Source organism: Equus caballus, chromosome 13 (assembly GCF_041296265.1).
Source record: "Equus caballus isolate H_3958 breed thoroughbred chromosome 13, TB-T2T, whole genome shotgun sequence".
NCBI classification, from domain to species: Eukaryota; Metazoa; Chordata; class Mammalia; order Perissodactyla; family Equidae; genus Equus; species Equus caballus.
Window position 1 is genome coordinate 51672810 of NC_091696.1, and position 27967 is coordinate 51700776.

Consider the following 27967-nt stretch of genomic DNA (forward strand, 5'->3'; position numbering starts at 1 on the left):
TACCATGGAGCAGGCCCAAAAAGGGGCCCATGTGAGGTGGTGGTGGGAGCAGGAGAGGGGTGACACGTGGCCAACCCAGCCCACCCAGCCTGAGGGAGCCAGGCCTCTGAAATGGCAGACACAGCTCTGCACCTCCACTTCCCCGGGCCAGTGCATTCTCCACACCCCACTCAGAGAATGGGTCTTACCCAGTTCTAGCCTGTGTCACAGTGTCTTCATGTCAACCACAAGATGGTCCTAAGCACGCTTCTAGTAAGGAGTTACCACAGGGAATGTCGGGGACATCCCCAACTGTCTGCCCCAGAAATGTGCACTGCCACGTGAGACCAGTGCACCCATCTCTCATCCCTAGATGGACACCACAGCACAGGCAGGAGCATGTGGGGCTCCTGCTGTCATCAGCTGACAGTTGGGGACAGAGTGAGGGGTTATGGGGTGGGGAACAGCATCATCTCCCCTGGGGCCTCAGGGAGAGTCTCCTGGGGCAGGACTGCAGCCCACTGAGGGGTGGGCAATGGCCGAGCTCTTGGTTCCGAAGAGGAACTGAGAAACAGCCGGCCCCAGAGAGCCGGCAGTACTGGGGTCAAACCTCTGTTGCCCCTGGGCCAGGCCACCTGGGGCCAGCAGGAGGAGGAGGTGATGAATCACAAGCTCATCACAGGAGGCAGCCCAAAGGAAGAGGGAGCGCAAGAGCGTGTGTCCGCCAGAGTGGAGGAGAGCAGCGGGAGGAGGGAGCACGCAGCAGTGTCACAGGAGGGCGGCAAGCCGGCAGCAGCTGTAGGGAGGGCAGGAGGGCGCTCCAGCACGGCAGGGGCTGGATAACAGCGGCCTGTTTTACTTTTTATCATATAGGGACACCCAACTAAAATGCAAGGTGTTAGAAAAGACATTAGTGTTGACTGCTATAAACTTCCAGATAAAATACTCTCATTTTGAATATGCATGACTTGTTGATACTGAGTTTCACGTGTGACAGGGGCGCATGCAATTCTTAAGACACTTCGACCCCGATTCCTGACGCGGCTCCGCTCAATGCTCACATTCAGGGGCGTATCTGTATGATGGGGCGCTGCGAACAAGAGCTCGCCAGCCAAACTCAGAGGCGGGCACACGCAGTGGGTTGTCTGCTCAGACCGAGGGGCCTTTTCTCATCGTTCCAGTGGCTAATGCTGTCTTTCCAATTCTTCTTCAAGGGAGCACTCCTGCATGCCCAGTGCAGCCTTCTCCGCAGGTGGACGTTGTCAGGCCTGGAGATGACGCACCCTGGATTTCCCATCCCCCTGAAACACTTTCATACCAAATATTTCACAATCATGTTGCTCCATTAGTTCTCGTTAATTTTATTTAAGCACTTAACACTGAACAAACATAAACCACTTATTTTCACTTTTCCAAAGTTAGATTTTGCTACAAAGCCACACATTCACTCACTACACATTAGCATGTTTTCATACGGTCCTCGAAATTTTGTTTTTACATTCATTCAGATGCTCCAAAGCATCAGTCCAGTAATCCATTTTTCAGCCAATAACCATCCTATACAAGAATGGAAATGTAAAATTATTCATGCAACTTTTCCTCTTCAATCTTTAGCTCATAAGCTTTTGACAAAACGTGTCTTTCGCCAGTCAATGCACTTCAGTATGAAAGAGAACAGAGGTCTGCTCCTGTGTCTTCCCATGAAGATAGAAACAGGGGCCAGGACGGCTTGGATTACATAAGCTTCACCATGTCATTGAAGGCACCACAGGACCACATCAGACCTGCAGGCTCCCTCCGACCAGGGGTGCTTCTCGCCGATAAAACGGCTGCTGACTGGTGGGGCTAACTGAGCAGCCAGGTAACTCACCTGTGGATTCAGCAATCCAAACGGGAAGGTTTTTGTTAGTTGGTGTGTCTCTATGTCATGTCACAGGTCAGTGTCTGCATGACAGTGTGTCCACTAATTTGCTTCCTTGGTCCCAAGCGCAGTGGTGACAAATTCCACACAGGGGGTGGTAAAATTAGCATGCTTGCAAGGGTGTGAGGCATTTCATCTTTAGCAACTAATTCCCGATGCTGTACCTAACTTCTCCAGCACAATCTGACATCAACATAACAAAGATCATAATTTTTTTTTTAAACCACAGATTATTTTTAAAAATCCACACACTTTTCTGCCTTACTTAGATGTTGCAGGGTGAAGCACCTGTGAGCTGTGCTCGCTAGTCCTGCTTCACTTGGTAACTTCTCCATGCAAACTTGACATTTAGGCAGAGGACAAGAACAATCAAGATATACGAATACATGTTTGAGACAGTTGCTGTACTGCCTAATTAGTGGCAATTTTTTTTTTTTGACCAGTGTTAGTCTTGTGAATTTTATGACATTCTGGATTTAATAAAAATGTGGGTAAGTTAATATCCTTAAAAATTAAATCTAGGGGGGCCAGCCCCATGGCCAAGTGGTTAACTTCGCACACTCTGCTTCAGCGGCCCAGGGCCAGTTGGGATCTGGGCATGGACATGGCCCTGCTCACTGGGCCATGCTGAGGTGGTGTCCCACACGGCAGAGCCAGAGGGACCTACAACTAGAATCTACAACCACGTGCTGGGGGGCTTTGAGAAGAAGAAGAAGAAACAAGAGGAAGGTCGGCAACAGATGTAGCTCAGGTGCCAATCTTTAAAAGAAAATTAAATCCATTCCTGAAACAGAAAAAAAGACTGTAGAAAAACTGAATCTGAATAAAGACTGTAATTTAAGTTAACAGCATTATATCAACGTTAATCTCTCTGTTTCGATACACAACGTTAATACCGGGGAGCTGGGGAGGGCGTATGGGAACGCCACACCATCCCGTGGCTCCTCCGTGAATCTGAAGTTATTTCAAAGTAAAAAGTTACAAAAACTGAACCTATTAAATATAAAACACTTGAGGAGACTATAAAGGCTTTACGGCTTCAGAAAATGGATAAGAGAAATTTGAAGACCTTCTGAAATCTTCAGAATTTTCTAAAACAAATTGCCCAGAAAAATTTAAAACATAAGCATGCAGCTTACAAAAAATAGGAAAAATTGAAATACTAAGTTTAATTCAATAATTAAAACTCTGAAAAATTCATAAAATACAAATGACTTACTCTTAGATTACAAATTATTATTGAAAAACTGATTTTCTGAAGCCCTAAAGGCATACAGTCCACTTTAACGAATCATTTAATTTAATGAACTGATTTCAACTATGTCCAATTTTTTGTTTTTAAAATAAACCTTTACATATTTCTAGAAAAACAAATGATAATTCACTATGCAATTCATAAAACTTTGGCTAATTTTTAACGTCAAAAGCTAATAATAAATAATCATGAAGAAATAGTAGAGAACATTAACAAAATAAATTATGTTCTGTTTTGGAACACAATATGAGATAAGGACAATAATGAGAAATAAAAGAATAATCACACATACCTTTTGGTTTAGGATAAAAGGAAGGAGATATGAAATTCAAATAAACTGAATCTTTTGCATGCACACACAGGATCTCATGATATATAAATTGTGACTGAGTAGCAACTGCCGTCCCTGGGCTGGATCTTGGCAAAGGCCTGGCACGACTCTTGGGGCAGCCACAGAGAATCCTCCAGACTTACTCACCAGAAAAATAATCTCCCAGTTCACGAAGTTTGCAGAGGGAGCCATACAAATGGTGCTCGAATATACCTTCAGCTACTTCTAAAACACTGTTTTTAAAAGGCCTTCAAAGATCCAGTGACAAAGCATTGACAGGCATCGCGGGGGTGCAGCCTCCTGCACCCCATTTGGTGGCATGACTCAGGGGAGCCCTTGGAGGTCCCTCTGGTTGAAGAGACTGACTTGGACCCTTGGAGTTCATGGAATGAGACTGTGTTTAATGAACACCAAAGTACAGGCGAGGTCTGTGGAGGCAGAGAGGAAGGGGGAGCAACGAGGGCTGCAGTGGCCTGGGGGTGGTGAGCCGAACACTGCCTCCCAGCACCTCTCCCCTCGGTAGGGACTCACTCTGTCCCCCTCAGAGTCTCTTGATAGTCCCATAGGGGTGGGAACAGCAGAACGGGATGACTGGCTCCATTTTACAGTTGGGGAAACTGAGTTCGAGACAGGTTCATTGGCTTGCCCAAAGCCACACAAGGTTCCTGGTCCTTCCTTCTGTAGCACCGTGGCCTGGCTCAGAGGAGGTCTGAGTAGGTGGGCAGGGGAGGACGAATGCCCCATGGGAGGAGCAAGCAAAGTGTGCAGATGGGCAGGGGTGAGTGTGTGGGGACACGAGGGGGCTGGCAGGAGCCACGTGCCAATTGGGTTGGGGACACCGTGGCCCCAGCATGACTGCTAGGGTGTCTGTCTGCTTTTCCCTTCTTCCCTCCGGGGCGGCCAGGCCCTCAGGACCAGCTGAGGGAGGTCACAGGGCAGGAAGGCCACTCCCTGCAGTGTTCACAGGCCAGGCAAGGCAGGGAGGAAGGGGAGAGGTAGTGGCACAAGAAATCCATGCTATATGGCCAATCACGGTGCTGTGAGAGGGACGCAGAGGGAGGACACATGCCATGCAGAGGGGTGCGTGGTGAAGGTACCACCTGGGCAGGGAGCTGGGGAGGGTGCAGCCTGGCACCTGGGTGTGTGGGGCCCAACAGGGGAGGTGAGCAGGGCTGGATGCAACGAGCACGCCATGCTGAGGAGTCTGGACAGAAACTCAGGGGCCAGGTGACTGCAGTGACACGCAGGTGAAATGGGGCAGCTTGGGAGACTGCAGGGGAGCTAAGGAGGCCCCAGGCTGGCAAGGAGGAGGGCTGAAGAAGGCTCCATGGGTCCAGGCTTCTCTGGGCAGGCTCCTGAAAATGGAGCTGGCTGGTTTGGGGTTGGTCGCAGAGGGTCCCTCCCAGGGCTGCCCTGGGCAGCCTCTTCAGGTGTGAGCACACAACGAGGTCCAGCAGAAGCTTCAGGCGCTGCAGAAACACATGAACACACATGTCTCCTCCAGGCCTTGATCCTCCCTCAGGAGGGGCCCAGAGTTGAGCACAAATCCTGTCCTCTGCTCTTGCACCTTGACATTACTGTCCAAGAGGTGGCCCCAGGAGGCCAGAGCAGGGAGGAGAGAACTGGGTCAGAAGCCCCAGGTAGACCCACCTGCCAAGGAACAGTTCCCAGAGTATCTGTCTCTTCTCGGGACCAACACATGGCTGGGGAGCCGCCAGCAACAGGCCTGGCAGCCGGCTGCAGGACGCTGCTCAGGAGCCATGCTAAGAGGCACCAGCAGGGGGGGCCATGGACCCACACTCGGAGCAGGTTCCTTCTGCCTTTCTAGTCCCTTCTGCTGGCACCAAGGGACTAAGGCTCAGGGGGTGCATGATACAACCCCTCCCAGGTCTTGGGCACAGGATGCCTCCACAGAGGAGAGCCAGGCAGTACCAAGTCTGAGCAGGTTCCAGCAGGGTGAGGAGGAATAGGCCTGGCCAGCTAAGGTCCTAGCACCCTACCCAGCCCAGCACCAGAGCCCCAGCAGCATCCCGCACGTGGGGGGTCTTCATTCACTGCCTCCTCCCTGAAGACAAGGCCTGGTGACCGCCCCGCCCCTCCCCACCCCGCCCCACCTGACAGTGGCAGCTGGATCACCATGGGCGCAGCCCTGTTACTGGGTGTCAGGGTCTTGGAAGGCCCAGGCCTCCACGGCAGCGATGAGGAAGTTCTCAGAGCAGAGGGGCTGGTTGTTGAAAGTGTCACAGTGGCCCGTGCGGCCCCGGTTCAGGTCCCCGTCGATGTAGAGCGCCTGGCCACCCCCTCCGCCTGTGGGATGCTCAGTCAGTGGCTGCCCCTCTGTGAGCACTGCCCCCCGAGGCACTCTCTTCTGGCACCTGAGCATCTCCACTTGGAATGGGGCAAGTCTCGGAGCTGTGCCTGCCCCAGCCCTGCCAGAGGCCTTTCTAAAACCACAGGGCTGACCTTGGACCCTTCAAAGGCCCCTGGCAGGGTCCAAGCTCCAGGTAAGACCCCACTCCCCAGCCCGTTTCCCCAGCATGCACCCTCCTGTCCCCACTCCTGCCCCTCATGCCTACTCCACCCCCTAACAATCCCACTCTCTTCCTGTGCCATCAGGGGGGTCTGCCTGTCCCTCAGGGGAGGCGCCTGCCAACTGGGTCAGCAAGGACTGGCCCAGGGACTTCAGCTGCCTGTGACCCTGCACCCTCCTCCCAGGCTGAGTGACCAAGGGCAGGCAGAAGCCTGGCCTGAGGTGGAGGGGAGGTGCCCACCTACGATGAGGCAGTCATTGCCCCCGGCCATGAACATGGACTCGGTTTTGGATGGTAGGTTGAAGTGCCGAGCAGCCAGGAACGGTGAGAGGCGGTCAGCGGGGTCTGAAGACATGGAGTGGCAGTGTGGGGATGCGGCGGTGGTGGTCTCCAAGGACACTGGCTTGGTCAGCTCTGGGTGTTTGATGACCACCCACTCGTAGCGCTGGACCTCGGGCTGTAGCTGAGGGCAGAAGGTCTGTGTAAGGAGCTGGCATATGGTGCCCTGCAGTGCCCCTCCTGCCCACTTTCCCCCGCAAATCTTCACCAGAGCCCTGTGTGTGCCAGGCCCCATGCCAGGGGTGGCAAGATGGCACCACACACAGCAGACAGGGCCAGCCTGCTCACATGGAGCTGGTGGTCTAATGATCATAAACCAGAAGGAAACGGGAGAGTAAACAGGGTCACATGGCGGGGAGGGTGACAGGGCAGAGCTCCCGCAGGGAGACACACTCACCCTAAACACAAAGCACTCTCCAGTCCCAAAGAAGCCCAGTTTGCCTCCAAACTTATTTCTCTCACTCCAGTCTGTTGACAGGTAAGCTCCACACACCTGGGAAGAAAGGCCCGAGTGAGGCTGTGCCCTGCCTGCCTGCAGGGGCACCCCTGCTCTGAGCCTGCTGAGGGGCTGTGGGACGGTCACACACTCCCCGACTTGAGGGCAAGGGCAGCAGGTGGAGAGTGGTGTGGGGAGGTCAGAGTTCAGAGGGTGCAGGGCTGGCAGCAAGGTGGGGTGGTTGCCTTGCTGCCATCACTTTGTTTAGGATATTTCCATTTCCCTCCTTGGCCCCCGAGCATGGGAACAAGCCCCATGTGCACACTTTGATTTAGGACATCAGCCCCAGAGACGTCCCTCAGATGGAAGCTTCCAGGAGGTACTCCTACTCAAAAACATTCCCCAACCCCCCCATCAGTCAGCAGAGCACTTGATTTCACCATTAGAGAGTCAGTCTGTTGAGTGGCTGCAGGGTTTACTCAAAGTGTCTGACAATCAGTCACCTGCTATAACAGGCGCAGTCTGGAATGGGTGGAGGAGCCTAAAACTCCCATGGGGCAGGTTTGGGAGCCTCTGAACAAGGAGCCTCTACCGCATGCAGACGCCCCTAGGATGAGGGCACACAAGCTCTGACTTTTCCAGACGTCTCAGGTACTTCCTGGGTGACAGCTACTACAGAGGACAGGGCTCTGAGAACCAGCTGTCAGGGGGCGGAGGCTGGTGGGGACAGCTGACTCACCTGGCGCTGGCTCACTAGCCATTTCTGCAATGCTCCTGTAAGCTGCCAGGCTGTTTCTGCAGGGGCCTAGACCCCCCGGGGAAATGGGGAGGCCCTGGGTACTTGGGGAGGTCAGACGGGGCGCTGGATTCACCTCTCTGTGGAGAGCTGGCTTTGCGCTGTGCCCCGAAGCACAGGAAGCCTGGGTGGAGGCCGCAGGAGAGCAGACTCCCCAGAGCTCAGCATAGGCCAGGACCCCAGGCTCCCTCTGGGCCCTTCTCACCTCCTTTTGCGTGGTCTTGATGAGCAGGAGGGTGGGCTCATGTCCTTCACACTGGAAATAGAACCTGGGGGCAGAGACCACACGTGCCAGCCCTGACGGCAGCTGTCACCCCTGCAGCCCTCCCCTGCCACCTCTAGCCAGCCTCTGCTGACCAGTACCCATAGCATCTGAGAAATCTGGGCTGTCTGGGGGTGGACGGGCCTGGGAACTGTGTGTCCTTCTCTCCTGGGGACCAGGAACAGTGGCCAAGGACCTGGCATCGCCCAGCCTGAGCACTCTTCTCAGCCAAGATAGAGACCCAGCCAGGCAGCCTGCAGGCCAAGCAGTCAGGCACCTCAGGACTGTCTCCCTGTATGACGCAGGGGAGAAGGTGCACAGGAGATGGCCCCCAGCAGGCAGAGCCAGCCATGTGCCAGGTGCCACTGGGAAGCTAGAACCAGAGGAACAGGTCCCTGCTCTAGAAAAGTTCAGAACGTCCTTAGGAGCCCGAACACGTGGGAGCTGGGTGGCACTGGGAAGCGCATGAGGAGGCCTGAGGCTGCCACAGTGGCGGTGCCAGGTGTCCAGGGCTTGGCTGGCATCCCAGGTGGCCCTACTTGGCCGTCCCTCAGAAGGCCTCCCACATCGCACAGAGTGGGGGCTGAGTGAATGCAGCTCTGGCTATGCCATAATGCTTGTGGGGCTCAGACGGTGCCTGCCATGTGGGCTGGGCCAGTTCTGCCTGTGTCACCTCTGCCAGGTCACCTGTGACCCAAGCCAGAGCTTCTGAGGACACCTGCTGTCTAAGACTCAAGGGGGGCACTGCCCCTGGTACAGCTGCCTTGTGAGGCATAGTCTGGACACCAGCCAGGGCCCCGCACAGGCAGAGCCCCACAGAGCCAACGTGGACCTGGCTTGTGGACTGACAAGGTGGGGGAGGGGGAGGAGTGAACCAAGGCCTGTTCCTCGACTGGTCCTCTCCCACAGGTCTGGAAGCTCCTGGGTGGGAATTCTGCCTCCTGTGTCCTCACAACACCTACCCAGGGACCTGGAGCCATGGCATATACGGCAATGAGCCCTGAAGTTTGAGTGGCCTGGGAGTGAGAGAAGCCCAGAGAAGGGGCTCCTCATTCTAGGGCCCCCCAGAAAGAGGCAGGGCCTCGCCCAGGTGCCCATATTCAAAGGCCCATTTCCATCCACCACAGCGACTTCCCAGAAGAGCGGGCAGGACTTGAAGCTGGGCAACTCCACAGCTCGCTCTGCCCCTCCTTACAGTCTGGCCCTTGAAGCCCATGCCTTGGGGCATTGGGAGGGCAGGCCCAGCCTCTCCTGGCCTCCTGGGTGTTACCTGGTCAGGCTGTACCCGTGCTGCAGTGAGGAGAAGAGCAGGAGGGGCTGGCAGAGGGCAAACCGCTCAGGGACCCAGGACCAGATGTCTCTCATCTCCTTCACACTGACGATCTCCGAGTGGAAGTTCTCTGCGTGGACAGCCAGGTGCACAAACTGCCTAGGGAGAGTGGGGAGTGGGTCAGAGCTGGGCAGCCACCCCAGCCCTGACCACGCCCCCTAGCCCGGAGACCTGCAGAACCCCTGGTGGGAGCTAAGCTTGGAGGGAGCCTGTCACCTATTCAGGAAGGAACGGGGTGGAGCCGATCCCTGGAGCCCCATCCCCTTAAAAGAAGGGAGAGCACCCAGCCTGGGTGGAGACAAAAGCACCTTTTCTCTAAGAATGGGGACAGAGAGCAAGTCAGCTCTGGCAAAACAATGCTTTAGGGCTAGCCAAGCACCCGCAGACAGCACAATTGAGGCAGCTCAGCAGATAGACAGACAGACAGACAGAGAGATGGTGCCTGAATGTTGGCCAGGCTCAGAGGCAGCACTGCTGAAGCCAGCCCTGAGAGCCAGAGCAAGCAGCCAGGCCCTGGGAGAGCAAGGCTGGAAGGCAGAGAGAAGCCAGGTGTGGAGATGTGGTTTCCAGACCTACCTTTTAGAAAGTGAAACACTGAAAAACAGGAGGAAGCAATGGACACGGAGAAAAGGAAGAAAAATAAAACAGACATGGAGAGGTTAGTGGCAAATACTGATGCGCAGGACACACCTGCCTTTGGCCCAGGAAAAAGACCTCCCACCTATGGCATAGTCACAGTGTCCGCCCCAAGATGGTGTCAGGACACTGTGGGCCCTTCCCTGCTCCCCAGGGGGCTGTGCTCAGGGCAAGGGGGGGACACACCCAGCAGCCACAAAAATGGCCAGCAAGAGAGCCCAGAGCTGGAGGGGTGGAGCAGGGGCTGCTCTGAAATGACCCAAGGAGGCCAGCCTGGCCAAATGCCGGACCTTCTGACCTCACAGTATCCAGCTTCCACCTCAGCCATGGGCCTCATGCCTGAGGACAGGACCCTGTACCCTCTGTGTCCACAGTTGCCTTGGCAGCCTGTGGCTGTGGCCATGAAGGCTCTTTCTCCTTTTCTGGGGTTTTCTATCCATGCATGCACGGCTGGCTGGCTCAGACAGACCAAGAGGCTGGCAGGACAAGCTCATGCCCCAAGCCGCCAGAATGCATTCTACCAAAACCTCGCCCTACGTGGGCCCCTCACAACCTGCCTAGGGGCCAGCGACACCCACAGCCTCAAGGGACCTGCCCACCTCTTCTGCTTGACGGTAATACCCTTCTGCTTCAGAGCTTTCTCATTGGCCATCTGCAGGAGCTGAATCTCCTTCCGAGAGAAGAGACGGATGGCAAATGCTTTCTCCAGCAGCTTCTCGGGAGACACGGTCTTGGCGATGTCTTTGACAAAGGTGCGAATATCCTGCTTCACGTTGTCTGACTCGAGCGGCTGCCCAGCTCTCACCTTGTGGAAGAACTTGAGGATTGCCAGTGCGACTCGGTACAACACCTTGTAACCTTCCACCAGGAAGACATCAAAGACACGAGCAAAGTAGTTGAGGGGCAGCTCCCCGAACAGCCAGCGCTGCCAGTCCGCATAGACCTGCAGGACATCCTCTGACACAGCCACCATCAGCTTGTGGGCCGCCTGGCAGTACTTGTTCACCAGGTCCCCAAACGTCATGCAGGAAGACTCAAAGGCCAGGAAGCTCTGGTCGATCAGCTTCTTGCTGGGGTCGTTGCAGGCCAAGATGCGGCAGGCCTTCTCGAAGCACTCGGCCTCATCAATGCTGTAGTGGAGCAGCAGGGCCACAACGGAGGGCAGGGCGGGGCAGAAGGAAATGTCAGGGAACTGGTTGGCAATGCACAGCAGGATCTTACGCACAGCGCTCTCGCCTCGTGTGTTCAGGCAGTAACTGGGCACCTGCGTATTGTCCACAAATTCAGGCAAGGGCAGGCTGCTGCTGCTGTGCTTGCCCACAATCTTGCTCACGATGTCGCTGTACACGCTGGCATCGGGCGTCACCGTGCGGCAGGGGATGTCCCGGATCAGGCGCTGGTACACCTTTCCCCTCAGGGCATAGCTGCGGGCCCAGTAGCCCTGGCGTGCCAGCTGCTTCAGCTCCTGCAGCTCGGTGCAGCTCAGCTCCTTGGGCCCCAGGTCCTGGATGGCAGCATCCATTTTGTCTTTGTCCACAAAGCAGTTGTACCCCGGGGAGTCCATAGTGCAGGGCACACCCAGCAGGAAGGCCCTGGGCTGCCAGGAGGGCGCAAAGAGCAGCCAAATCCTCCAGCCCCTTCTTCGAGGCTTCTTTGCTAACCTGTTTGCACTCCCATACTCTGTAAGATTAAAAACCATGCTTAATACACATGTACGAAGGTTCCCATTTTAAAGAACATGTTTTGTTTTAACCTTTCTATAAAGTATTACAAGGCCTTCCATTTAAGATAAGTGGGTATTTTGAGAATTCACTATGAACTCTGGAATATAGCTTCTTTTCATGGGGCTTATGAAATTACTGGAATAGGTAATATGGATTCTGAGTAACAAGAGGCTAGAGATGAGTTTCCAGAAGGGCTTTGAGAGTCTGACCCTGCTGAAAACAACTCTTTGCTTGGGGTTGGGTGGCCCACCAAGTCCCCACATACCACCCTGCAGCCTGCCTGCTGGCCTTCTGAAAAGGAGCTGCTGGTCAAGAAGACCCCAGTAAGCCAAGAGACGCTGCCTTTCAGCTGGCCTTTAACCAGCTGCGTATCCTGAGAAAGACACACATCTATGTTGCCTCACTGTCCCTGGGCTGGAATCTAGAGGCCAGTTCTTAACTTTCTAGAAATACCAGCTAAGTTTCAGGCAGGCACTCCAGAGAAGAATCACTGGTGGGAGTAGATATGAGGACTGAGAAATAAATGGAAGGTGTTACAGGTTCAAAACTAGACATTTCTGGGTCCAAACGAGCCAGAAGTATTGAGGGGATTTGGTGCTCTCTCTCCATTATGGGCAACTATGGAGATTCAGGTAGACATAAAAAAAAAATGAGTAAGATATGCTATTTGAGACTCTCTAGCTGAAGTGTCACTGCATGTGGACAGCGAGGCAGAAGTCTACCATTCAGAATACCACAATTTAACATCTGTTTTTGCCAAAGGCTACCGTAGGCACAAACCACAATAGTCTGCCCGCATACCTCAGACTAACCTTTCCGCTTGGGGTGGGAAAAGTGTTTGGAGATGTCACAAGGGTTTGCTTCAGAGAGTTTTGGTAAATGACCAGATCACTCCAGTTTCTCTTGCATCTAGAACATCTGAAAATATAAAAAGCAAATAACACCTTAAGAACATTGAGTGGAAAGAATTACAGCGTAAAATCTGTATGTGTGTGAAGACGTCCTGAGAAAGTACCTTGATACAGTATTTTTTCTTATTTCAGTAAAATACGCATAACAAAATTTACCATCTTAACAGTTTTTAAGTGCACAGTTCAGTGGCATTAAGTACATTCATATATTGTGCAGCCATCACCACTGTCCCTCTGCAGAACCTTTTTGTCTTCCCCAATTGAAACTTTGTCCCCATTAAACTCCCTCTCCCCCTCCCCCAGGCCCTGGCACCCACCCTTCTACTTTCTGTCTCCATCAATTTGACTGCTCTAAGTACTCATATTAGTGGAACCATACAATATTCGTCCTTTTCTGTCTGGCTTATTTCACTGATCATAACGTCCTAAAGGTTCATCGATGTTTATAGCATGTATCAGAATATTTTTTTTAATTTAAGACTTTATTTTTTTAGAGCAGTTTTAGGTCCACAGAAAAACTGAGAGGAAGGTACAGAGATTTCCCATATACCCCCTGCCCCTACACAAGCACAGCCTCCCATTATCAACATTTCTCACCAGAGTGGTACATTTGTTACAATCGATTTACCTACATTGACACATCATAATCACCCAAAATCTAGAGATTAATGAGAGTTCACTCCTGGTGTTGTACATTCTGTGAATTTAGACAAATGTAAAGTGACATGTATCCTCATTACAGTATCATACAGAGTATTTCCACTGCCCTAAAAATCCTCTGTGCTCCACCTATTCATCCCTGCCCCCCCATTTACTAGAATTTAATTCCTTTTTTTTATTATTAATGTTAGAATTTAATTCCTTTTAATGGCTAAATAATATTCCATTGTGTGGGTAGACCACACGTTGTCTATTCACTCATCTGTCGATGGACGTTTGGGTTGTTTCCACTTTTTGGCTACTGTGTGCATCATGCTGCTGTGAACACGGCGTACAAGGGTCTGTTCAAGTCCCTGCTTCCGGTTCTTTGGGATATATATCCATTGATACTGTTCTTATAGGGGCTTCCTCGTGGAAAACATCAATTAAAATAAGGTTTTGTAAGAACATCCATTTAACATGTCTCACTGGAAAAGCCTTGCCCACAATAGGACCAGGCCGGCTGCAGTGCTGGAACCTTCTTCCTTGGAAGACAAGAAACTCTAATGGCAGTTGATCCATTTGCTCTGTCCTGGGAAGGAAAGCAGTGAGGGTTCCCCCTCCCCCAGGTTCTGAAGGCCAGGCCAATAGGCCCACTCACGTCGTCCCCACAGCTACACCCAGGCTGCACTCCACCATTTTCCCCGTGTCAACTTCCTACAGAGTTTAAATCCTTCATTCTAGGCTCTGAGCCCACTAATGTCTGGAGGGACCCCAGGCCCATCCTGTCTGCATGAAAAGAACCAGCTCCTTCTCAGGGCAATAAACTTGTTTATAAACAGAAAAGGAGCTGGACACGACAGTGCCAAGCCTCACTCAGCCGGCCTCCGATTCGGGTTGAACATTAAACTGGAGACTTGAAGAACGGCTGCTGCACCTGGAGAGTTCCTGCCGAAGGCCCTTCAGGGAGCAGCAGAACCACGGCTTTGTTTCTGCAGCAAGTCACCCAGGGCCGTGCTGGATTCGGAGGGACTCCAAGACAAGGACACGGGCAGGAGACCCTGAAGGAGCCCCCTGGCCCCCCACAGGCCTCCTTCCCAAGCCCCTCCTAGAAAGGTGTTTCTAGGGCTGAGGTGTCGATAAAACCAGCTTCAGGGGTTTTCTTAGGGTTTTGGTTTTTTTTAAGATTCCTTTTTTTTTTTTTTTTTTAAGATTTTATTTTTCCTTTTTCTCCCAAAGCCCCCCGGTACATAGTTGTGTATTTTTTAGTTGTAGGTCCTTCTAGTTGTGGCATGTGGGATGCCACCTCAGTATGGCTTAATGAGCCGTGGCATGTTGGTGCCCAGGATCCGAACCTGAGAAACCCTGGGCTGCCGAAGCAGAGCGCGCAAACTTAACCACTCAGCCACGGGGCCGGCCCCTCTTAGGGTTTTTTTAACATGAACGCATAATCACAAAAATGCCAAACAATACAAAATTAGAGAGTAAAACTGTAGAGTCCTGTTCAAGTTATCCCCTCAATCCTACTCCCTCTTCTGCCGACAACAGTCACTGTCCACATTTTAGTGCGCATCCTTCAAAACCTTTTTCTTGCATTTCCGTGCACACACATTCACAACCAAGTTAGACTGTTTAAGCTGGCTGTCAGGATGGGGAAGTCAGGGGGCAGGAAACAGATCAAAAACGTGCCAACCTGCAGGCAGACCCTCCCGCTCAGAGGTAGGCGGCAGAGCTGAAGCGACACTCCCTCCCAGTGATTCACCTGCAGCTCTCAGCCGTTGGGCATCGCTGTCCACACCACCTGCCCCCAGCAGGAAACAAGGCTTCACTTGTTCCCCACAGTCCCCCAGCTCCTGACAAAGGTGCCAAGCCCGAGGAAGGCCATGCTTTCTTGTCCACACTGGGCAGCTGGGGGTAGAGAAGGGAGACAGGAGCTGACGCAGGAAATGATCGAGTCCAAAGTCAGACGGGCCTGGCTTCAAAGTCCGGCTCTGCCACTTGTTTGCCCCAACCTCAGACAAGCCAGGTCTCTTCCTGAACAGCAGATGCCCGTCTGTAAAACACAGCATTAGTCCCCAAGCGACATCTGTGGGCTGAGCTCTTACTCTGGGCTCACTGACTGGGGTGTGGGTGACATGCCACGGCAGAAGGCCAGCAGGGCCCAGTCAGCAGGTGCCTTGGAAAACGACTTTCCCTTCGCCTCAGGAGGGGGAGAGAGGGAATAATTTCTCACCACAAATACTGCACTCACCTAAAAGCCAACCCCCTGCCCCGCAAGTTCACTGCAGAGGAATGGGGGTGGGGACAGGGCTGGCTCTCAGAGGTGGTACCTCCCCATCAGCTGTGGGAGGAGGCCAGCTCCAGCTGCTGGCAGCTCCGTGAATTTGGAACATAGGGAAGTACTTTGTGTCTTTCGTCCTCAGCTTTGGGCCTAGCCTGCAATTCCAGGAAAACAGGAAAAATTCCACTTAGCATCCTATTAGACTCACAAGAACTGCAGACAGGATCATTTTGGACAGCGGGGGACACCACACAGCACTCTGGAGGCTGGCAGCTATTTTAGCTAAGGTCGTCAGGGCAGACCTCTCCCAATTTGCGCTGAAGCGATGAGAGGGAAGCAGCCAAAAGGCTGAGGAAAGTCACTCCGGACAACGAGAAGAGCAAGTGCAAAGGCCATGAGGCAGGCCCGGCCTGGTGCGCTCCCAGAACAGAAGAGCGTCCAGCACGGCCAGGCCACGCAAAGGAGAGCAGTGGAGACGCCTGCAGGCCAGACTGCGCGTGGAAGAACGGAGTTGAGATTTTATTTGAAGGGAAGGGATGTGATCCAACGGATGTGTTTAAAAGCCAACTGTTGTGAGGATTAACTGAGACTGTTTATAGAAAGCACTCAGCCCAGCCTGGCACACCAGGGCAGCTCAGGTGTCCCAGGGGCATCTTGTTGTTACTGCTCCTCAGGGTCTCCTGACCTGGCACTGGCTCAGGGATGTCTCGGGAGTGACGGTTCCAGTGGGTCAATGCCCCATCCTGCCGAGGGGCCAGAGCACGTCTCCTCCTCATGGGGGAGGTGCAGCCACAGAAGGCCGTCTCCAAGGTTCTCCCACAGGCTCAAGCAGGTCCCCTGCTCTCTCTTCAGAGACAGTCCCTCCAGCAGCCTCTCTGACAGACCTGCTTCCTCTTCCTTGCTCATGCTGTAGCTTCCCCACCCCCTCAAGTCCCTTCCAGTGACCCTCATGTCATCCTTTTTCCTCACAAAGACTGTGCCTGTTTTGAGAGTTCAGGCTACCTGATGGGAAGCAAATATTTCTTTAAAAAAAAAAAAAATGTAAGTGGAAATGAGTGACCTCTATTTCCCCCAAAATGTTATCTTGCTATGTCAGTGATACTTTGGTCCAGCTCTCCGTTCTGTCTTGATGACCACTGTGCCCTCTGGCCAGAGTACACTGCCCTGAGTCCGCCAAGAGCAAGTCCACTGCAGGCTCTGCTGAGACCCAATGTGCAAGGGGCACCCTTCAGCAGCTCCAGGCCCGCAGTCATGGCCCCCTCCCGATGGGCCCGGGCCAAGGAAGCTTTTTCTGGGAAAGGGACTTCCTGTGACACAACACTTCGGCCAGGAACCCCGCACAGGAGCTCGAATAAACCACAACTCTGTCTGCCATGGTGAAGCCCCCAGGAGTGCCCACAGGAAGAGGGAAGCAGCCAGCTGGGGGAGGAGCCCAGGCCCCCGAATCCGCCAGCTCCACTCTATCAGGTGTGTAGCCCTCCAAGCAGATCTCTGACCAGGAAGGGGTGGGAGGAGAACACGGATATGGGAGGGAGGACAAGACCTCACTGTGGACAGTGGGACAGGCGACACCCAGGACCAAGCAGCTGGCATCTCCTATTCAAGCAGGACCACCTCCCACCCCCATCCTCAGGGACCACGGAATACAAGTTGCACAGTGGCTGGCTGCCTGGTGATTTAGCTTCACAGTCCTATTTCCTTTAATCCTGAGGACAACCCCACGACGCGGAGACTTGCTCCACTTTACAGACGAGGAAACGGGGATACAGAAAAGTACCTGGGGGTCCCAAGCACAAGGAGAACCAACCCAGGTCTGTGAGGCTCCAGAGCGCTCATGGCGACCCCTCTCCCACTGCAGGGACACAGGCACCCAGGACAGTCAGCTCTGCCCATGCTGCCTCTTCAGCAAGTTCAGGGCTGGCTTCTCAATGCCACTACTGTCCCAAAACATCGAGTGGGGTCTGATGAGTCACAAGATCTCTGCATTTCTCATCTCTTAAGTGGGGACACGGGAACATGATTTCCTCAAAACAACTGTATTTGAAAACAAACTCACTTTCATGTGACAAAAACAGACCTGCACATTAAGCCTGGGTGATTCCATCTTAATCACCTGCCAACACTGGGTGCTGCGTCCCCAGGCCACCTCTCCCAGGTGCCCAGCACACCATCATAGCTCCTCTTGCTCCAAACTTTTATTCACTTGACAAAGTTCTATTGAGCTGACTTTTCCGTGCCAGGTCCTGGGCAGGGCACCAGGGATAATAAGAGAGTAAAAGATGGCTCTGGAGAAGGCCAATGACCACAGCACATGAGATAAGTGCCTTGAGAAGCCAGGTAGGGTGGTGACAACACATGCGCACCACAGAAGGGGCAACAGTACCCCAAGTATATCAAGATGGGGAGTTGGCCCTGTGTCGGGGTGGGGACAAGTGCATGAAGGAGGGCACAACAGGTTGGGGAGCCTCAGGCAGGCGGTGTTGTGGCCAGAGGTAGGATAAGAGGGAACCAATGGCCTTGCATGCCAGCTGCTCTAGGAGATTGGATGTTGCCCCCATGCATGAGGGAGCAGGAGGAGAGTCCAAGCAGAAAGTGACATGATCAGATCTGCATTTTAGAAACATCTTCCTGGTGGCTGAGGAAGAAGGAGGGCAGAGTCCAGAAAAGGAGGCATGAGGAGGGCTGGGCTGGCCAGGGAAGATGGAGAAGACTGGGTGGACCCAAGAGATCGCCCAGGGGGTGGATTCTAACAGACAAGGTGACCCAAAACCGGGGACAGAGAATCAAGGAATGGACAGAGAATTCTGGCCCAGGGATGGGTTCTGGTAGGGCAGAGGTGGCACTCCACTGGGCAGTTTAAAGTGCTGTTACGACATAGACCTTCAGCCTCTCAGTCAAAGCCATGGCAGCTCAGGTTGGAGGCAGAACCCTGGGCTGCTGTGCTGAGGTCCTGCCCAAATGCCCAGCCCTCAGCCCACACTGGCTCCTGGACTTCCCTGTCACCTAGCCGGCCTCACAGACAGCACCCCCTACACACACCTAAACACCACCACAGGGCCAACTAGGGCCCCATCAGGCAAGACGCAGCCCTGTGCAGAGGGAGGCTGTCGCTCACCAGGACTCTGACCCATCCCTACTGGCCTGGCCTGACCACTGCCCCCACCCTGGCTGCAGGAACAGCTCACAGTCTGAGGACCCAGGGCTCAGCCTGGCCGGGCCTTAGTCACTGTGCCACAGGACAGGGTGCTGTGCTGTTGGTGTCAGCTGTCGTGTCTCAGCGCTTCCCCTGCAGTCTGAGCAATCCTCCGTCTGCTCCCCAGGAGCGGGACCAAGAAACAAAGAGCGAAGAGGAAGGAGGCTGCGGCTCCAGCCCAACGTGATGTGGGGGAGCCTCGACACCCGCCCACGCAGTAGGATGACCCGAGGGGGAAGGAGGACAGTGAGGTGCTCCGCTCTGGGCCTGAGGAAATCCATGCCACAGAGAAATGCACGCTCCTGTCAGACAGTATCCCCTGGAGTGCAATTCAGAACCTTTGGGTTCTCTAGGTAGCCCCTCAACCTTGCTAAAGGCTGTCAGCACAAAAAGGAAATAGACACCATCAGTCCCCAGTGAAGTGGAGCCTGTAGACAGGTCAAGAGGCAGCAGAATGACAAGTCCCTCGACACCTACTTGGCACCAGGACACAGGCAGGCAGAGGTAAAGCCCCACTCCAACCCTCAGGGTGTGCAAGGTTGGGATGAGAAAGATAGCAATTACAGGACACGTTCACTGCCTGATAAGGAGATGCTCAGAGTGCAAGGAACACGGGGCATTGGCCAGGAAGGAATAGGGCAGCAGGACAGGGACGGCGTGTGGGAGGGGAGGGTGCGCCTGGGTGGCTGAGAGTGCAGCTCAGCTTGTGGGGCATCTGGGTGGGGGCAGAGCCGGGGGCAGAGCCTCCAAGGGCGCCTGGGCTGACCAGTCAGGTAGGGCAGGTGGAGCTGTGAGGAAGACAAGATGGAGGGAGGTGGGGGGTCGGGAGATAGCTCAGAGGCCATCCACTTTGGACAACAGGAAGGGTCTGGGTGTTTGAGCAGGACACATTCCAAGGCAGGTGATGACCACCTTCTCCCATCAAGTCCGAGTCAAGTTTGATTTCCTCATGAGAGGCCTAGTCCTCTCACCTACCCCCCCAAGCCCCGGCGAGAGGCCAGGGAAATGCCCAATCCCCCCCAGCAATCTGCTGGAGGCCTCAGAGGCCCAGTTTCAGGACTTTGTCTGGAACCGTGGGTGGAGGACACTCCTTGCCCCACCCCAGGCCTCAGTTGTAGGACGATTCCCAACTCTTTGCGTGACCAGTGGTGACAGTGTCACTGACTGGGATGACCACCATCACTGAGCCCCACACTCCCCTACCTTGCTGCCCAGCTTTTTACCCACTTCACCCCCACTGCTGCCTGTCTTCTCGCTCTGGAACTTGTCTGTGGGAAACAATCCCCCAATCTCCTCATCCTCTCCCTCAATGCACTTTCCTCTTCCTGGGCAGACAGCAGCAGGCTCTCCTCAGGACCCGGCCCCCCCCCCCCAGCTCTCCTCAGGACCCTGACCCCACTCCAGGCTCTCCCTAGGACCCTGCCCCACCTCCAGGCTCTCCCCAGGTCCTGCACCCCTTCCAAGTTCTCATCAGGATCCAGCCTCCTCTCATTTCAGCTCTCAGCCTCCTTCTCTCACTGCCGTCACTGCAGGGCATTTAAGGGTAGAGTAGGCAGCCCTGGCTCGAAGCTCCCGGACTTTAGAAGCCTTTCCATCGCTACCACTGTATCTACCCCTGGTTATCCTGAGACCACTCTACCTGGAGGACGCATATCACAAATACCTCTCCTCACTCTTTCCTAACCCCTTCCTGGAGCTCTTTACTGCCTGTGCACCCCCCCACCCCCCGCCATCTTCCCTCACCTACTGCACCTTCAGAGCTTTCCTTCCTTGCCCGCTCAGCCTAGACCCGTCCCACTAAGCCCCAGCTCTGGCCCCTCCTGTGCTCATGTCTTGGCCACCCAGCAAAACCCGCAGGAGAAGCCAGCCTGAAAGCACACTTCCCCACACCCGAACACCAACCGCAGAGGGAAAAAATCGTGTTGCCCTGCTCACACCCTGGCAGCCCTTCTCAGCATGCCTTGACAGCACCCACTTCTATTCCTGGCGGCACTAGCTTACAGCTTCACACCTGCCCTCGGCCCTCACTCTCCCACTCTCCCCCAAGAACGGGGTGCCGAGCAGGAGCTTCCTCTCTTCTCTGACCATGACTTTGATCTGCACCCCCCACCCTTGGTCCCAGATCTCACCTCCTGGGGACCTCATCTCTCCTGTATTCTTTTTATTTTTTAAAGATTGGCACCTGAGCTAACATCTGTTGCCAATCTTCTTTTCTTCTTCTTCTCCCCTAAGCCCCTACGTACATAGTTGTATATTCTAGTTGTAGGTTCTTCTGGATGTGCTATGTGGGATGCCCCCTCAGCATGGCCCGATGAGCAGTGTGTTGTCTGCGCCCAGGATCCGAACCAGCGAACCCCCAGGTAGAGGAAGTGGAGCTCGAGCACCCAACCACTTGGCCACGGGGCTGGCCCCTCTCCTGTATTCTTTTTTTTTAAAGATTGTCACCTGAGCCAACAACTGCCGCCAATCTTTTTCTTTTTCTGCCTTATCTCCCCAATCTCCCCCAGCACACAGTTGCACATCTCAGCTGCAGGTCCCTCCAGCTGTGGCACGTGGGATGCCGCCCCAATGTGGCCCAACGAGCGGCACCACGTCCACGCCCAGGATCCCAACCGACGAAACACCGGGCCACCACAGTGGAGCGCGCGAACCCAACCACTCGGCCACGGGGCCAGCCCCTCTCCTGTATTCTTAATGCTCCCTCTCTGCTGTTATAGACAGACCTCGAAACAGCCACCAACAGAACTCAACGCTCCACCCAGCTCTGCCTCTCTACCCTTCTTCTTTCCTTCCTAGTCAAGCTCCTGGTGAGAGCAGGCTGCACCCGCCTCCCATCCCTCCCGCCTCCACTGCCTGGCAGCCAGCTCTAACCTTTGGGCCCTTATCCCCCTGAAGCACGCAGCTGACCACTCCTCTCAGCTCTCCTCTCCCTGGGCCTCCCCTGTGTCTGTCTGTCTCTTCACCTCTCTGGCTGCTTCTGCTCCTGCCCCTCCTCCTGTCTCTTAACTGTTGCTTTTGCAGGAGTCCATCCTCTCCTCAGCCTAGGATCTTCTTGTGAACTCAAGTCCCACACCTCCACGGCTCTCCCAAGCTCTGCATACTCCCTGGGCTTCAGTGCAGCTCAGCTCTGAGTCCCAGCGTGCTCTGCCACACTCTCCACAGAAACCCTTTCCTGCCCCCAACTCTCCCTTCAGGATCTGGCCCTACCTGCCCTCTAACAGCAGCTTCAGGAGCCTTGGCCACCAGCCGCAGCCACACACACAGGGGACGTCCACGGTTGGGAAGGAGAAGAGGCAGGGCACACCTGCTCTCTTTTCTCCTCCCGGTCCAATCTGCTTCAAGCCTAAACCCAAATGCTCCCTCCTTTGCTGGCCCTTCCGACCTCCCTCCTGGGCAGGGCTGCGGGCGCCCTCGCTGCACTCCACCTCTCCTTGTCCAAATCTGCTTTAACTCTTGGCATGCCATTGTGATGACCTGCTTAGGAGCCCAGCTCTTGTACTAGACTGTGACTTCTGAGTCCAGGTGTCTCACGCCGTACCCAGTGTAGCCAGGAAGGAGGAAACAGATGGAGACTCAGAAGAATCCCAAAGCACTTGGGCCCAAGAGGAAAATTTAATCCTAAATAATAACAACAGGGAGCATTTGCCAACTTGCTCTAGGCATGTCACTGTCCCAGCAGGCATCTTCACATGGCGGGAGGCAGGCGGTGCCCTGCCTCAGCCCTGAAGCAGAGCACAGGGATTTTTCAAATATTAATGACAACTGGCATTCCACAGTGACTACCAGGCAGTCGGTTACCGGGGAACTTGATAGTGGGCACTTTGCTGGTGGCACACAATGGAGGGCACGTGCCAGGTACAAAGGGGTGTAACCATTAACAAGACATTAGTCACAGCACCACAGGCCAGTTGGCTGGCCCATCTGCCTGCCACCCAGTTGGAAGTTCAAATGCAGGTCTTACCAGAGGCGCCTGAGCCTACGGCATGGCACCCCGAGCAGGGCAGAGCCCCAGCCTTTGTTAGCCACTCAGAACAGTTCCATGCATCCCTTCCTTGGGCTGAACACTTTTCCCCCAGCCTGGTCTGGCCTCCACACAGGCAGGGGCTGGGGTTGGAATGGGGCCCTGCTCACTCAGGATCTTTATCTTCCGAGCTCAGAGAGTGCACCCAACAGCAGGTCTGGGAAAACATCCCCCAGGGCACAGGATAAATCAGCTAGCTGCACAGAAAGAGAAGAAGAGGAAGAAAACTTGGCTGTCAGCAGCGTGAGAATTCTGACTGGTCTGAATTCCAAGCAAGGTACCTGCGACAGGTGTGCCTCAGAAGGCCAGGCACATAGCAGGCTCTCAGCAGCACTTCTAGACTTGATGACAGAGCCGGCCTAGGAGGGAGCCTTGTAGGTTTAATCATTTTAATAGGCATTTGAGACACTTCCTGAATGCCTGTGTGCCAAGTGCTGGAATACAGATGCAAGGCCCAGCCCCAGCTCTCAGTGAGCTTCTGGCTGTGGGGACACGGGGGTACTGACCATGCCAACTCAGGTGCAGGTGCATGAGAGGAAAGTACAGCGTGTCTGGGCCCCCAGCCCATGAGGAAAGAGGGGACAGGAAGGTTTCCCTGAGCCAGCGCCTGCCTCAGCTGGGCCCTGAGGACGAGGAGGCCTTTGCCCAGGAAGCAGCAGAAATAGCGTGGGCATGGGACAGGGCCTCAGAGAACACAGCCACTCAGGGGTTGGCGCGCCCTTCAGCTCTTTAAGGAGGCAGGCTGGTGAACGTCATTCATGGCTCAGATTAAAAGACAGTTCCACAGTCTAGCCTTATGGGCTCCAAGCAGCCAAAAGGCCTGAGACAGAGGCCTGGGCTTCACTGGGCTGCTGAAGAAGGAGAGTGCTCCTGTGTGCTGGGAGGTTGGGAGGGGACAGCTCAGAAGGCAGGGAAAGATACCAGAGGCAGGAGGGGATAACATATACACCTAGATCCTTCTAAGGCCCACAGGTTTACCAAGAGATGAAAGCTGGAATGACCCTGACTGGAAAAGGAATCACAGGAGATAATTAGGGAATGAGGACAAAAGGACTCAAGGAAAGGCTGAAGGGAGAGACGTGAGGGGAGCTTCTGGTGGGGCGCAGGTAATGAGCTGCATTTAGAACACTGCACAGCGGAAGGGCTTTTATTGGGAACAGAACTGCCCACTGGCAAACAACAACCCTCAATGTGTGTGGTATCCACTCAAAATTGTGTAACAATTAGGCAGACACACAGTTTCAGATTATGGGAAACAGGCCAAGCCATGCTCAGTGTGTTGTCAATCGCCCATAAAAGGAGGGCACCACTGGGTGGGATGGAGGGAGAAACCATGACTGCTCACACCTGATCCCTGCCAGCAGATCCTTGTGTAATATCCAGGGGAGACTGACAAGGCCCCATGGCCAGGCGGGGGACATAACTGCACAGGACAGAATGAGATCTTGTCTCACATGCCCCTGAGTAAGCAGGTTCCATCAGAGACAAAGATAACTGTTAAGAGCCCCTGGTGCACTTATCCAGAGGCCAGGCCAGCCCTGAGGGGCCATGTGCATCTGTGGGCAGATAGGGCCTCCTTCTGCAGTATCAGCATTTGCTCACCCTCTGACTCGTGGCCCCTCAGTGTGGGAGAAGACTGGGGAGTGGGCACACACACTTGGCCTCTGTGTCCTCAACAGTCTTCCCAAAGTCCTGCCTGCTGCCAATGCTGATGCATCACAGAGAAACTGGGGTCCAGAAAGGAGAGTGAGGGACCATGAAGATTCTGCAACCTTGGGTCTGTCTCTGGGTCTGAGAAGGCCTTTTTTCAGAGATCTAATTGTGAGAATACTCTGAGAGGACCAATCCTCAGTCCAGAGTGAAATGGGGTCCTTTGAGACGAATGACAATCTGGAAGTTCCCCCAAAAGGCAAATAAACACACGACAGGAAGGCCCCTGGGATCCATAGCGTGGTTTTGCACCTTTAGTGTCCTACATTTTGCTGTTTACTCTAACCAACAAACTGGGGTTCTGTGACAGAAATAAAAAGCCTACCATCCTGCCCCCATGCCGCACAGAGGCCAGGGTTATCAGACTTCTGTCACCTGACTTCCTTGGAGTTTTACGGACATAAGACATTAAGTGCCTCCAGGGCTCGGTCTTCTTTTTTTCACTCTATACATCCTCCTGGGAAGGCCCAACCCGCACCTTGGCTTCAGTGTCACACAGGAAGGAGTCCCCAAAATGCTCTCCAGCCCAGAATGCTCTCCCTGGCTCCAAGCCAATAAACATCCACCTACCTCCACAAAGTCTTACCGACCCTCAGCTCAGCAAACTCAAAGTCAGCACCTGCCCCCAAGCCTGCTCCCTTCCGGCACACTCTGTGTGGCATGGCGCTGCCAGCTGTCAGTCACCCAGTCTTGGAGTGTTCTCTAAGTCCTCCTTTCTCCGGGACCCTTCCCATCCCTTCAGCTACTTGTCCCATGGTCTTGCTCTGCTTTCTATCCCGTCACCCTTCCTCAGTGCTTGGCCTTCTGTCTTGTGATATGTGCTGCAGTGGTCCCTTAACCACCTCCGACTCAGTGCAGCCCTTCACCAACCCATCCCGGCCACCACTGCCCAGTGGAGAACACAATCCGATCAGTCACTCACAAACTGAAGATCTCTTGGTGGCTTCCCACCGCTCTCAGGGTAAAATTCAAACTCGGGCCTAGTACTCAAGGGCTCTCCCAATCTGCCACCAGTCTAGCTCCTTACCTTCATCTCCCTCTCTTCACCCCACTGCCCTTCTCCCAACAGCTGGTGGGTGGGTGGTAGCCAAGCCCTTGTTACTTCACACATGCTGTCCCTTTGCCTGGAAGTCTCTTTGCCTCATACGGTCTTGCCACTCCTATCCGTTCTTCAAACTTTAGCTCAAGCCCTTCTCAGAAGCCCCTCGTAAAGGCCAGCTGGATGCCACTCCTCTGTGCCCATAGCAAGCTCTGTCTGCCTCCACGGGGGTGCCTACCACAGGGCCACAGTTTGCTGGCCCGTCTCCTCGCTGCACTGGAAGCTCCTTAAGGGCAGAGACTCACTCCACTTTGTAGCCACAGACCACAGAGCGCAAGCCCTCCTCACGTGAAATAGGATTTCAACAAACTTGTGTTGAAAGAATAACGAAAATCATCAAATAATGAATTCAAGTTGATCCTTAGTAAAAAGCCTGAGGTTTTGTTTCTTTGATATTATCTTCATTTGGAAAGTGACACTTGAAACAGCCACTGAAATTGCTGCTTCCAGTTGAAAAGGGCTTTTTTTATTCCACGTACAGAGTTGTCATAACAGAAAAGGTATGCTCAAACAGGTAAAACATTGAACAGGGTAAATGTTAAGTGCTTTTTAATAACCTGATTCATTGTCCTTATGTATTTTAAACCAAAAGCAAACACTTAAATATGTCTTCTGAGGTTGGCTCAGACCATAATGAGAATTAGGAGCAATGCTGCATGCCCAAGGTCACTTGGCCTGCTGGACAGTCCTGGCAGGTGTGGTCAGTGAGAACTAGCGAGGCCCACCTGCAGGCGAACTTGCAGATCCAGGGGGTGAATTTTATTATTGTTATGAAAAGCCTGCCTAGATTACTAGATTACTTCTACATTCCCCGAAGGTCACCCTTAACCCAGATGAAAACCACTGCACTAGTTTTAGCACTTTGGTTCATTTTAACCACCATTCAGAGAGAACTCCTGGCCCACTCCATGCCCAGCAATGGGCGAACAAAGATGAATTCGACATGGCTCCAGCCCTGTTCACAGGGAGAGACGAGCTTCTAAACAGAGCACTCCCTAGATAAGTGATAAGCCTTCACATAAACGCTTTATCTGAGAGCTGAGAAGATTAAATGAGGACCAACCTTCAGAAGAAAAGGAAGCACACGGGGGTCATACCACCTGCTAGGAATGGTAACAGTAAAACCTTTGTGCAAGGTGTTGATCTTTTCTTAGCTGGGTTTGTTTCTCTCACCACACTTGTCTTCAAGACCATTAAGCAAACATTCGCAGGTGCCTACACTATGCCTGGGGATAGAAAATAAAGATGGAGCCCTCACCCTCAAGTGGAGGAAACAGCTACGTCTGCAGAAATTGCCTAGAAGTCCCGGCTGACTCCAAGCAAACATACAGCAAAATATGGAAAACCAACTTCGAATGCTTCTACTGGCCCTGGAAAGGCAGACAGACTCCTGCCTAGGAATAAGCAGCTGAGGAAAGACCAGAACACCAGCATCATACGCACAGCCACAAAGGCCACCAGGCCTGTGCCTCCCAGGCATAGAGCTGACTAACAGTCAGCCTGGGCCTCTGCACAGCCCAGTGGTCCTCAGACAACCTTTGACCTTTAATGTCAGCCCAGCAAGTAGTAATCCAGGAGGCCCACAGCACAGCTGTTTCCATACTGAGGTCACCAATGAAAACCTGTGGCCAGGCCACCAGCACCCCTGCCCAGAAAGGACGGTGACCAGGTGCAGCCCATCCCTGACCTCCAGCTGCGCCTACTCGAGGTTCCGACAGCCAGGGGCCCTATGCAAATGCTTCCGTCTCCCGGCCCGGCCTGGAGGACAGTTGCCACCTGGCACAGCGGCCAGGCCAAGGGGGCGCCAGCCAGCGGGCTCGGAGGCTGGCAGACACCTGGGCAGCAGGTGGGCAGGCGCGTCGTCGCGGGGCGAGCGCAGGGCTAGGTGCGGGGGGCGGGGGGGGGTTGCAGGTCTTCGAGGGCAGAACGGTATCAGAGAATCTCGCAATCCCGAGTGCAGAAGAGGATTTCCTACCCCGCAGAGACGGAAAGTGCCCCAAGGAAGGAGTGACACAGAGACAGCTCCTTCCGACGCCGCCTCGCCCTGCGCCGCCGGAGGGCGCGCGGACAGCGGCTGCTGGGGGCGCCGGCTCTGCCCCCGGGCTGGGTGTCTGGCGGGGCCGAGGTCGGCTTCGGTCGGCGGGGCCGCGCCGGGGGCGGCGGGCAGTGCCGGGCGGGTGGCCTCGGACCCCGGGCGCGCGGACCCCCGACACCCGACCCACGCCGCGGCGGCCCCCGCACCCCGCCTGGGACCGAGGCCCCGAGCCCGGCCCCGCGCCCCCCCTCAGCACGCCCCCGCCGCAGTGACAGCCGGCGACCCGGCCCCGCAGCCCCCGCAGCCCCGAAGCCCCAGCGCCAGGCGGTCACGCCCCCACCTCCACCAGCCGGGCCGGCCGCGCACCCACCTCCGCCCGCTGCGCCGCTGTGCCGCTGTCTCCTCAGCTCGCCGCGGGTCTGAGCGCGGGCCCTTCTGCGCACGCGCGCACGCGGCCCCGCCCCCGCCGAGCACGCGCTGCCGCTGCCCACCCCGGGCGCCCGCGGGTCTCCGCCGCAGCGGGTTCTGGGCATGCGCG

General features: G+C 54.5%; 1 protein-coding gene across 21 annotated transcripts; it reads right to left on the reverse strand.

Moving 5' to 3' along the window:
• Positions 1-1320: 1320 nt before the first annotated feature.
• On the reverse strand, positions 1321-27956 carry TBC1D24 (TBC1 domain family member 24). 21 transcript variants are annotated; one of them, XR_011424379.1, is made up of 11 exons: positions 27800-27956; positions 12353-12458; positions 10416-11496; positions 9757-9774; positions 9121-9279; positions 7794-7857; positions 6754-6849; positions 6258-6480; positions 5601-5793; positions 3634-4955; positions 1321-2684 (listed from the first exon to the last, which is right to left on the reverse strand). XR_011424379.1 is itself a non-coding variant. In XM_023616538.2 (10 exons), exons 3-9 carry the CDS (start codon positions 11378-11380, stop codon positions 5639-5641), a joined length of 1680 nt encoding a protein of 559 aa, XP_023472306.1. In that variant the 5' UTR covers positions 11381-11496; positions 12353-12458; positions 27800-27956; the 3' UTR covers positions 1321-4955; positions 5601-5638. The 21 variants fall into 21 exon arrangements, 11 of the variants coding, with proteins under 11 accessions (XP_023472306.1, XP_070087252.1, XP_023472307.1 ...); XR_011424378.1 differs by having other exon boundaries at positions 3448-4955; XR_011424376.1 differs by having other exon boundaries at positions 7665-7857.
• Between the last annotated feature and the right edge of the window lie 11 nt (positions 27957-27967).

What these genes read in the sequence shown, in the direction of transcription:
- TBC1D24 (XM_070231151.1), bottom strand. Translation starts at nt 11,380, where the DNA reads ATGGACTCCCCGGGGTACAACTGCTTTGTGGACAAAGACAAAATGGAT. An exon ending in CACGGGTACAGCCTGACCAG is followed by an intron (nt 7,858 to 9,120) that starts GTAACACCCAGG and finishes CTCTGCCCCCAG; the next exon opens with GTTCTATTTCCAGTGTGAAG. An exon ending in AGCCAGCTCTCCACAGAGAG is followed by an intron (nt 6,850 to 7,664) that starts GTGAATCCAGCG and finishes CTTTCTTCCCAG; the next exon opens with GTGTGTGGAGCTTACCTGTC.